This window comes from Pelophylax lessonae (assembly GCF_965119305.1).
Source record: "Pelophylax lessonae genome assembly, chromosome: 9".
NCBI classification, from domain to species: domain Eukaryota; kingdom Metazoa; phylum Chordata; class Amphibia; order Anura; family Ranidae; genus Pelophylax; species Pelophylax lessonae.
In genome coordinates this window covers 73,353,387-73,365,302 of record NC_138776.1, presented here as the reverse complement: position 1 = coordinate 73,365,302, position 11,916 = coordinate 73,353,387, and the positions used below count along the sequence as shown (strand labels likewise).

The 11,916-nt window shown below is 44.7% G+C and overlaps 1 protein-coding gene across 2 annotated transcripts in view; it reads left to right on the top strand.

The window, feature by feature from the left end:
* The first annotated feature begins 211 nt into the window (after positions 1-211).
* BNIP3 (BCL2 interacting protein 3) overlaps positions 212-11,916 on the top strand; it is a 64,924-nt gene continuing 53,219 nt past the window's right edge. For both annotated transcript variants that reach the window (XR_014225732.1, XM_082268317.1), the window contains exon 1: positions 212-269. Coding sequence is in view for 1 of the 2 variants with exons in the window: in XM_082268317.1 (XP_082124443.1) it covers positions 224-269 (46 nt within the window). In the remaining variant the exon portion in view is untranslated. The remainder of the gene's footprint in view (positions 270-11,916) is intronic.

Sequence of the window (11,916 nt, the reverse complement as noted above, 5' to 3'; positions counted from 1 at the left end):
ATCACATCCAACTTCTACACAACTAGTACAACTCCGAACCCACCAATGGGAGGCGCCGCTTCCTCCTTCTTGGAACGTTGCCGTCCAGCTCAGTGGGTGGAAAGTGCGGCCGGCCAATCAGATGGAGGCTACGTGTGCGGCGTCATCAGAGCTCCGAGCAATAACAATAACAAGCTCGGTGACAAAGCCAGCTGCGGCAGCCAGGTGTGCGGAGCACAGCGCTATGTCTCAGCACGGAGGACACAGTGTACAGGATGAGCCTCTGCAGGGTAAGACTCTATATGGGGAGATATACACCATGCAGGATCATCCCATCGCCCTGAGCAGTGCTATGGAGGAGCTGCTTGTGTTTGCTCTGGGTGTCAGCGGGGAGAAATGTCATTGCTGCCAGGCTGCTGTGTACATGGCACAGCGGGGTCAGCTTTTCCCAGGCTGCTGTGTACATGGCACAGTGGGGTCAGCTTTTCCTAGGCTGCTGTGTACATGGCACAGGGGGGGTCAGCTTTTCCCAGGCTGCTGTGTACATGGCACAGGGGGGTCAGCTTTTCCCAGGCTGCTGTGTACATGGCACAGGGGGGTCAGCTTTTCCCAGGCTGCTGTGTACATGGCACAGGGGGGTCAGCTTTTCCCAGGCTGCTGTGTACATGGCACAGGGGGGTCAGCTTTTCCCAGGCTGCTGTGTACATGGCACAGGGGGGTCAGCTTTTCCCAGGCTGCTGTGTACATGGCACAGGGGGGTCAGCTTTTCCCAGGCTGCTGTGTACATGGCACAGGGGGGTCAGCTTTTCCCAGGCTGCTGTGTACATGGCACAGCGGGGTCAGCTTTTCCTAGGCTGCTGTGTACATGGCACAGGGGGGTCAGCTTTTCCCAGGCTGCTGTGTACATGGCACAGGGGGGTCAGCTTTTCCCAGGCTGCTGTGTACATGGCACAGCGGGGTCAGCTTTTCCCAGGCTGCTGTGTACATGGCACAGTGGGGTCAGCTTTTCCTAGGCTGCTGTGTACATGGCACAGGGGGGTCAGCTTTTCCCAGGCTGCTGTGTACATGGCACAGCGGGGTCAGCTTTTCCCAGGCTGCTGTGTACATGGCACAGCGGGGTCAGCTTTTCCTAGGCTGCTGTGTACATGGCACAGGGGGGTCAGCTTTTCCCAGGCTGCTGTGTACATGGCACAGGGGGGTCAGCTTTTCCCAGGCTGCTGTGTACATGGCACAGCGGGGTCAGCTTTTCCCAGGCTGCTGTGTACATGGCACAGTGGGGTCAGCTTTTCCTAGGCTGCTGTGTACATGGCACAGGGGGGGTCAGCTTTTCCCAGGCTGCTGTGTACATGGCACAGGGGGGTCAGCTTTTCCCAGGCTGCTGTGTACATGGCACAGGGGGGTCAGCTTTTCCCAGGCTGCTGTGTACATGGCACAGGGGGGTCAGCTTTTCCCAGGCTGCTGTGTACATGGCACAGGGGGGTCAGCTTTTCCCAGGCTGCTGTGTACATGGCACAGGGGGGTCAGCTTTTCCCAGGCTGTTGTGTACATGGCACAGCGGGGTCAGCTTTTCCCAGGCTGCTGTGTACATGGCACAGCGGGGTCAGCTTTTCCCAGGCTGCTGTGTACATGGCACATTGGTGTCAGTGAAGCTGCAGTCCTCACACCAGGCACCCATGACGTCACTTGCTGTGTCCCCAATTGCTGGTAAAAGGACTGTCCTGCCAGAAGGGGTGAGCGCTGTGTGCTTTACAACACTGGGGTCCTGACTACCCCCTCCCCCCATCCCATCCCTCTCATGTTTGTTTCAGCTACTACAAGGGAAAAGCATACTTTTTTTTTTTTTTTTTTTTTTTTTTTTAAATGATGTTTAGACTTTATACTTATACATAGTTTATACTTTATATCTATACCGCCTTCTATAATTTATATCTATACCTCCTTCTATTATTGATGTCTATACCTCTATCTATACTTTATCTTTAAGTATAAATTATAAAAGGAGGCATAGATATAAAGTATAGAAAGAGGTATAGACCTAAAGTATAACAGGAGGTAAAAGTATAGGTATAGCGTAAAGAAGGAGGCATAAGTATAAAGTATAGAAAGCGATAAAAGCATAAAGTATTGAAGGAGGCAAAAGAGGTATTGATATAAAGTATTAAAGGAGGTATAAATATACTGTATAGAAGGAGGTATAGATATAATGTATATAAGGAGGTATAGATATACTGTATAGAAGGAGGTATATATATATATATATATATATATATATACTGTAAAGAAGGAGGTATAGATCTAATGTATAGATCTAATGTATAGAAGGAGGTATAGATCTAATGTATAGAAGGAGGTATAGATATACTGTAAAGAAGGAGGTATAGATATACTGTATAGAAGGAGGTATAGATATACTGTATAGAAGGAGGTACAGATATACTGTATAGAAGGAGGTATATATATACTGTAAAGAAGGAGGTATAGATATAATCTATAGAAGGAGGTATAGATATAATATATAGAGTAGACGGAGGTTTACATATACCTCCTTCTATAATTTATACTTGCATTCCTTTCTATACTTTATACTTATACCTCCTTCTAAAAGCAAGCTCTCTGTGTTTATGCATTTATTATATTTAATACCACCCTTATTTTCCATGTATCCCATTCCTAGGGTCCCCATACACATTACCTTCTAACTGTACAAACTTTGTAAGTCACTTTTAGATTTACCAAAACAATGTAATATAAGGACCCCCTTAAACTGTCCTGTCCAATCAGGCAGACTCTGGCACTAGAGAGTTGTTGGTAGATATAAAGGAGATTGTACAATCAGATTGTAATGTGTGTGGTGAGTGTAAGGGCTCGGTCACACTGATGCTATGGTGCTAATCTGGTAGTTCTTTCCATTGCAGCCCCAATACATAGACATGGTGAAGTCCGAAGTCCCTTGTTTCCTATGCTGTCACACCGCAGTACCTTTTATCACAGCAACAGATTGCTACGCCTCTGCAGTGGATAAAACCATATTAAAATGTCAATAAAGTTGTGTGAAAAAAATAAGTAAGCAGTGCAGTGCTCCAGACCAGCTCATCGGCACCGTGTCTCCCAATGCACACCGGTGGCCATGTGTTCAGTGAGGCTCGCTGGTGTGAATGAGACCTTCAGGTTTGAATTACTTTTCTTTTACCAGCACGCCTCTGTCGTTGAAGTCGTCTGGCTTTCCCCTAACTTCCGAGCGGGCTCCCTCCACCCCCCACACACCAGCAAGATGCATTATATACGTTATTGTAAAACATATAAAACTGTGTTGTGCAGAATAAAAATCTATTATATACGATAAATATATTCAATAAATAAACTGGCACATATATAAGTTCAATTGGATGAATCCCTAATAATCCTCATCGGTAAAAAAATATAATATATATAAATTATGACCAATATATAATATACAAAGTGACGGGTGAATAATTTTAGTATAATGATAAAAACCCAATATTCTCTCAATAAATCTATTTAGATCCTCATATAAGTGTATAGTGCAAATAATGTGCAATATACATCTTGTTTCCAATTTATAAACCACAGTGATAAAAAGTCCTAATATAGTTTAGCATAAATTAATCCAAAATAAAGTGCAAAATATGTAGGTGAAAAATATATTAATAATAATTAGTGTCCAAAAATAGAAAAATCCAAATCCTTGTGAATCGGTGCGAATGACAATGAAAAACTTCTTTGCAGTGCTCAGAACCACCTAAGGGTGGTAGGTGCTCCCCACGGTAGTGAGTGACCAGAGTGTCACGGATCTTAAAATCACTGTGCACCCCCTTGTGAGTGGGCGCTCACCTTATAAACGATTAGAACAGGCACATCTATAGGGGCTCCTTCTCAGGGTTGACCCTTCTAGGTCCTAATAATCCAGTGGTCCGTGGCTCAAAATACGATTTAAATTGGCCCTTATACCGGGAATCAGGAAAATCAATCCATCGAAACCATGATACTCCAGCAGCAAGTGTCACCTAAGACATGCAACATAGATAAGACCAAACCATTTTGATATCCATTACAAGTAACAGTGGAGCTTGGAGAACTGTACTGATGTTTTCAAGCTACAGGACCATTGGCATCTTTATTTTATTCTGATTTTATCAAAGGAACCTTCTAAGCCTTACTTTCCAGCCATCCTCCACAGAAGATATAGTCATTTCAATTTGCCATATGAACTCAGAATTTGTGAGAGAAGCTGTGACAGATGTGAGGGGGCATCCAGAGTTTCTGTCCGTGCCAGGCTGTATATATCTGATGGCAGAGTTTCTGTCAGTGCCAGGCTGTATATATCTGATGGCAGAGTTTCTGTCCGTGCCAGGCTGTATATAACTGATGGCAGAGTTTCTGTCAGTGCCAGGCTGTATATATCTGATGGCAGAGTTTCTGTCAGTGCCAGCCTGCCACTGACAGAAACTCTGCCATCAGATGTATACAGCCTGGCACTGACAGAAACTCTGTCATCAGATGTATACATGTGGCGTGTCTTTTGGCTCAAATGCTGGTCTGCAGACCAGACATCTAAAAAGGCCTTGACTGATCTTTTGGTGCTACCCTGGATGGCATCATTAAAGGTCTCACAGGGAGGGAAGAGTACCTTTCTTCCGCAGGCTACTAAGGGCAAGGACTCTCGTCATAGACGCGGGCCCTCCTTCTCGGCTCATAAGAATTTTTTTTTCGTTTCTGATGGTCGACTGACAAGGATTGAAGCCCTTCGGGGCCTCCTCTGGAGGTTCCAAGCGAGCTTGGTCTGGCTAGTCAAGAGTGGGCTTCTCCAGACCTGTGGACAAGGCCCCATCAGCAGGAAAGTGCGCCCTCACCTATATATGGGGTGGGGGGGGGCATCCCCACTGGTTACTGGACCCGTGGACTTCCCTGGTACAAGACAAGTGGGTCCACGAGGTCATACGATCTGGCTACAAGATCGAGTTTCGTACTTTACCCTCCGGTAAGGTTCTTCCTTTCAACGTGCAACTGTACCCAAGCCGCTTACAGGCTCTTTTTGGGACGGTACAAGACCTTTTATTTCAAAGGGGGATTGTCCCGGTTCCAACTTTGGATTGTTTTCGGGGGTTTTTACTCAAACCTGTTTGAAGTCCCCAGGAAGGAAGGCAAGGTGCATCCAGTTCTGGACCTCAAGGCGCTAAACTGCTTTGTGCGGCTTCCCTGCATCAGGGGGATTTTCTTGCCTCCATCGACATCAAGAACGCTTACCCTCACATTCAGATATGTGTCGGTCACCAGCGCTTCCTCCGCTTTGCCTTGGGAGAGGAGCATTATCAGTTTGTGGCGTTACCCTTTGGTCTCGCCCCTGCTCCTTGGGTCTTCGTGAAAGTGGCCTTGGTGCTAGCATTGTTATGCCAATGCGGGGATTGCGGTACTGGGCTACTTAGATGACCTCCTTCTGCGAGCGGAGTCTCCTACTGCTCTGGTGGAAAACCTGGAAATCACCATATGAACTTTGAGGGAGTTTGGCTGGATTCTGAATTTTCAGAAGTCTGCTCTGGTTCCTTCTACAAAACTAGACTATCTGGGTCTGACTCTGGACTCTGCCTTAGCCAGAGTGCTCCTTCCTCTGGACAAACTCCAGAAACTGCAGACTGATGTTCAGGTCTATTCCATCAAGAGTCAGGTTCCTCCTTTCCCTGTCAAGGCGCATTCTACTTGGGTGCTCAGTGCCTCCTGGGCCTTCCGTCATCAGGCATCGGTGACGCAGGTTTGCAAGGCTGCCACTTGGTCATCGGTACACACTTTCAGTTTCTAAGTTCTTTAAAGAGGATTTGTTGGCATCTGAGGATGCTTCCTTTGGCTGCAAGGTTTTTGCAGACTGCTGTTTAGAGAACCTGGTCCTCTTTGAGGGTGTATTGTTTTTTTCAGGTGAGCGCCAGTTGTTTTGTTTGAGCTCCTGTTTACCTGTTTGGCTATAGTTAGCCTTGGCAGTTTCTTTTTTTGCTGTTCCCACCCCTCATGTTCAACATTGCTTTCAATAAACTAAAGAGAAAATGGGATTTTTGACTTACCGTAAAATCAATTTCTCTCTCTCTCTTCTCTTTTATACTCTGCAGCTCCTGCTGGATTTTGCTTCTAATCCCCTTGTGGAGGCGCCATTTATGGATGGACATTTTATGGTTACACAACCTATCACATTGCTATAATCTTTTTATATGGACTATAAACTGAAGGACTTCTGTATAAATGGTTGTGGAACGACTCATCTGAGTTTCCATTATTTCTTATGGGGAAATTTGCTTTGATATAAGAGTGCTTTGGATTACAAGCTTGTTTCCGGAACGAATTATGCTCGCAATCCAAGGTTTTACTGTACATTTATTTGAATGGGCCTAATGCATTACGTTATTGCACAAATAAAATGCGCATGAAGCACGTGTGTAGTGCAGTGTACCAGGATGCCAGGGCCTTTGATTGGCAGTGCAGGGAGTGTCCGTGGGTAATCCTTGGGATGTCTCTGGAAAGCAGTGACCGGGGACAGCTTGGTACAGATGACTCCCCCCCCTACACATGGTGGTTATCCTTTGCCCCCCTCTATTTGTGAATACATCCAGTGATAGGTCAGCGTTTCTCTATGTGACACAATCCTATAGGTCACAGGGTCACTGTTGCCTAATATGAGCCAATAATAAGGGACTGGAGCTGAATAGTCATTTCCAGTGTGCAGAGTGTGATCCGCCTGTTTGTTTTCGGCAGCATATTGACTAACGGCTTATCACATACAAAAGAAACAATGCACTATATTCCTAAAGGTACATGCCACACAAATACAAAACTTTTGCATCAAAACTGACACTGGCGGCAGAGCCGATCTGCTCTCTAATTTTCATCCTGCCCTTCATCTTTCCCACCACACTTTTTTTCTCGCTGATTCACTTTAGTTGCCATTATATTCTAAAGGCCCACTCTGAGCCTGTGGAAATGCAGTGTGTTCCAAGCTCCGCCTACTTACTGGGACCGTAAAGCAGAGAGAGATGGTAAAGCAGAGAATCATGTATCCAGAGGCTGCAGTCCGTCTGAAAAGCCCTGTAAAAATGTTGCTGTAAGATATATATTTTTTTATAGAATTCAGAAAAGTTAGTCTTTCGGTCTCCCTGACAACTTTAAATTCTGCCGCGTTGACACATTTGGCTAAAATGTGAGCCACGGGTAGCTCTGCAAGCAACATTTGGCTTGACAAAAGTCAGACGAAGGCTTTGTTCACATCTATGCCTGTAGGAAACGTGGACAAGGTCTCCCGTTTTCTTGACATGCATAGAAACGCGCTGCTCTTTAGCTGACTCATGGGGGTGCCATTAAGAATTGCATCAGCAACCGCCAAAACCGCACCAAACGCAGTTTGCTGCAAATTTACTAGAGGTGCACCAAATGGAAATTGTGGGGCCGAAAACGAAAACGCGGGATGCTATTGACCAAAAACTGAAAATGACAGTTTTTAAAAAATATTTATATTTTTATATATAATTGTATTCGACTTTTTAATTCAATGAATTTAAATGAATATGCATTTATTGTCGGTCCTTATTGGCACCTTTAGTGCAAGAAAAAGGCATCTCTTAAGGCTCTCTGTATGTCTTCACACTGGTCCATTGCGCTTTTGTTGTGGTGTTAAAAATCTTGCTTGCTGAATTTTTGGTTAGCGGGCCGGGTTCACACTGCTGCGTTGCGGGACATCACATGTGATTCGCACAGGAATCGCAGCACATTCCTATGCAGATTACATGCAGTGTCTCTGGGAAGCGATTTGAGCCATGGGTTTGTATGGCTCAAATCATACCACATTCGTACCACACTGGTGCAGGACCCTTTTTTTGTCCACACCAGAATTGGATCACACCCATGCAATCCGATTCTGCAAATTGCGCTGCGTTTTGCAAACCGATTGCGGGGTGTGGTTAACTTAACATACACTCTGCAATCGGTTGTCATGGATGGACTGCGATTTAGATGAGGTACCGAATCCGCAGCGAACTCACACCGCACCTAGGCTCAAAAAAACCCCCCTCATCTTCCTGTTGAAATGCATTGAAAATGCAGCAAGAATGCATTAATTACACAGGTTCTGTGGCTGATTAAGGTGGTAATAAACTCACTTAGTGCCTTATGTGCATTATATCAGCCTCAGAACCTGTGTAAATAATGTGTCCTGGTTTAAAGGGATGAGATGGCAACCCTAGATGTGGTTTTTGAGTCACATGACCTATGAAAAACCATAAGCACAGTAAATATGCTGCAAATTTGCAGTAAAATCGCGTGCATTTTTGGCGACATTATTGCCACCTTTTTCTCTTAGGCTTCATTCACACTTGTACCACTCCAAACAACTTTAGAGTGCAACTTTGTATGGGTGCAACTTGGATGTGACTTTGGCTTTAATCAGTGAGAGTCGTTTCACACTGCCCCGACTTCGGGCGACTAACGAAGTCTCCTGTGCAGCGAGACTTCGGCGCAGCTTGCAACGACTTCTCATAATGGAAGTCAATGCAAGTCACTCCGACTTTGCCAAAAAATAGTGCAGGAACCTTTTTCGAAGTCGGAGCGACTTGAATCGCTCTGATTAGAACGGTTCCATTGCACAGCATTGGAAGCTACTTGTCAGGCGACCAAGTCGCCTGACAAGTCGGATCAGTGTGAACCGGCAGTGATAATGGACAACTGTTGCACAGTAGAACATTCAGGTACGATTTTCATGCAACTTTTGAAGGTTTAACATTGAAGTCTATGGCCCTTAAGTTGCATGAAAGTTGGACCAAAGTAGTGCATGAACTACTTTGAAGTCGCTGCAACTTTAAGTTGCGCATATATGAATGTTTATCATCAGAAAACATGGGGAACAACGTCCAAAGTTGCATGACAAGTTGCACAAGTGTGAATGGGACATTATCGGCAAAATGCCGATAACCCCAATTTCGGCTGATATGTTTCGGTGGCTGAAAATTTGGTGCATCTAGATTTTACAAAAGGGGTTGGGATTTCCTTAGTAACTCCTGGTTAGGAAAGCCCAATAAAATGAATAGGCTGTCCTACATGCCTTGCCCTACACAAAGATGTGAATTCAGGCTAGGCCTCATGTGCGCAGCTGTTTGGGGCCGATCAATGAATTCAGGGATGTATTTTCCCACCTGGGAGGCACAGCACCCCACAGCGATCAATGGCTGTATATGGATATATATATATATATATATATATATATATATATATACACAGTGGGTACGGAAAGTATTCAGACCCCCTTAAATTTTTCACTCTTTCTTATATTGCAGCCATTTGCTAAAATCATTTAAGTTCATTCTTCTTCCTCATGAATGTACACATAGCACCCCATACTGACAGAAAAACACAGAATTGTTGACATTGTTGCAGATTTATTAAAAAAGAAAAACTGAAATATCACATGGTCCTAAGTATTCAGACCCTTTGCTCAGTATTTAGTAGAAGCCCTCTTTTGATCTAATACAGCCAGGAGTCTTTTTGGGAAAGATGCAACAAGTCTTTCACACCTGGATTTGGGGATCCTCTGCCATTCCTCCTTGCAGATCCTCACCAGTTCTGTCAGGTTGGATGGTAAACGTTGGTGGACAGCCATTTTTAGGTCTCTCCAGAGATGCTCAATTGGGTTTAAGTCAGGGCTCTGGCTGGGCCATTCAAGAACAGTCACGGAGTTGTTGTGAAGCCACTCCTTCGTTATTTTCGCTGTGTGCTTAGGGTCATTGTCTTGTTGGAAGGTAAACCTTCGGCCCAGTCTGAGGTCCAGAGCACTCTGGAGAAGGTTTTTGTCCAGGATATCCCTGTACTTGGCCGCATTCATCTTTCCCTCGATTGCAACCAGTCGTCCTGTCCCTGCAGCTGAAAAACACCCCCACAGCATGATGCTGCCACCACCATGCTTCACTGTTGGGACTGTATTGGACAGGTGATGAGCAGTGCCTGGTTTTCTCCACACATACTGCTTAGAATTAAGGCCAAAAAGTTCTATTTTGGTCTCATCAGACCAGAGAATCTTATTTCTCACCATCTTGGAGTCCTTCAGGTGTTTTTTAGCAAACTCCATGCGGGCTTTCATGTGTCTTACACTGAGGAGAGGCTTCCGTCGGGCCACTCTGCCATAAAGCCCCGACTGGTGGAGGGCTGCAGTGATGGTTGACTTTCTACAACTTTCTCCCATCTCCTGACTGCATCTCTGGAGCTCAGCCACAGTGATCTTTGGGTTCTTCTTTACCTCTCTCACCAAGGCTCTTCTCCCCCGATAGCTCAGTTTGGCCGGATGGCCAGCTCTAGGAAGGGTTCTGGTCGTCCCAAACGTCTTCCATTTGAGGATTATGGAGGCCACTGTGCTCTTAGGAACCTTAAGTGCAGCAGAAATCTTTTTGTAACCTTGGCCAGATCTGTGCCTTGCCACAATTCTGTCTCTGAGCTCTTCAGGCAGTTCCTTTGCCCTCATGATTCTCATTTGCTCTGACATGCATTGTGATCTGGAAGGTCTTATATAGACAGGTGTGTGGCTTTCCTAATCAAGTCCAATCAGTATAATCAAACACAGCTGGACTCAAATGAAGGTGTAGAACCATCTCAAGGATGATCAGAAGAAATGGAAAGCACCTGAGTTAAATATATGAGTGTCACAGCAAAGGGTCTGAATACTTAGGACCATGTGATATTTCAGTTTTTCTTTTTTAATAAATCTGCAACAATGTCAACAATTCTGTGTTTTTCTGTCAGTATGGGGTGCTATGTGTACATTCATGAGGAAGAAGAATGAACTTAAATGATTTTAGCAAATGGCTGCAATATAACAAAGAGTGAAAAATTTAAGGGGGTCTGAATACTTTCCGTACCCACTGTGTGTGTATATATATATATATATATATATATATATATATATATATATATATATATATATATATATATATATATAATATCAGTACTTCCATCAACACCTGCATGCGTATAGGCATATGACCCTGGATGCAGACTGTCTGCATTCAGGGCCGGTTCACATCAGAACACAGAGTGGGAAATCCGTGTTCTGTGCGCGTTTCCCACACTATGTTGAAAACACTGCGGGTATCAGTGTTAACTGATGACACCCCAAATGCAAGTCGCAAACGCAAATGCAGTGCGTTTGCCTGCACCAAATCACACGATACAGTAGTACCCTGCGATCCAGTTGCTGTGTTTTTTTTTTTTTTTAAAGCATACGTTGCTTTTGCTGCGGTCCAGCCTGATTTCAGCCCATTCAAATGAATAGTCTGAAAGCCACTGTACCCAATCGCATGTGAATCACAAAGGACCACACGGTTTCCTTGTTTGGACCAGCCCTCAGGGGTGTACGTCTGTACGAATGTGTGCGTTTACACGAGTACTACATACAGTCATTGATTTCTATGGATGGCTGTACGCACACCTGTGGTTCCCAAGCAGACATTTAATTTTACGGCCCCAACTGAATGATCTGATTGGGGACAAAAATGGGAAAATTGGGTATGGATTATCTCTCGTTCAGCCCGCATGAGAAAATCGAACTGTGTATGGCGGCCCTGAAGGTATATTGAGTGGGCTTTTTCAAGATTGGATGATTGCATTGTTGCCTGGTTAGCATTTGAAGCTCATTGATCTTAGATGTTCATGTATTTAGAAAAATCCCAATAAAAGGGCCAGCGGTATTTATAACTCTTTTTACAGCAATTGACATTGCTTAGATAACAGATATATATTTATATTCCAGAAGGGTTCAATTCCTAGAAACAAATGCTAATTGCCAATGTGCTTGCATCAGTCTTAAGCCCCGTACACACGTACCGATTGTCGGCCGTAAATATTCGGCCGACGACCGATCGGCCGATTGTAGGCTTGTTAGTATGATGCTTCCAACAGCCG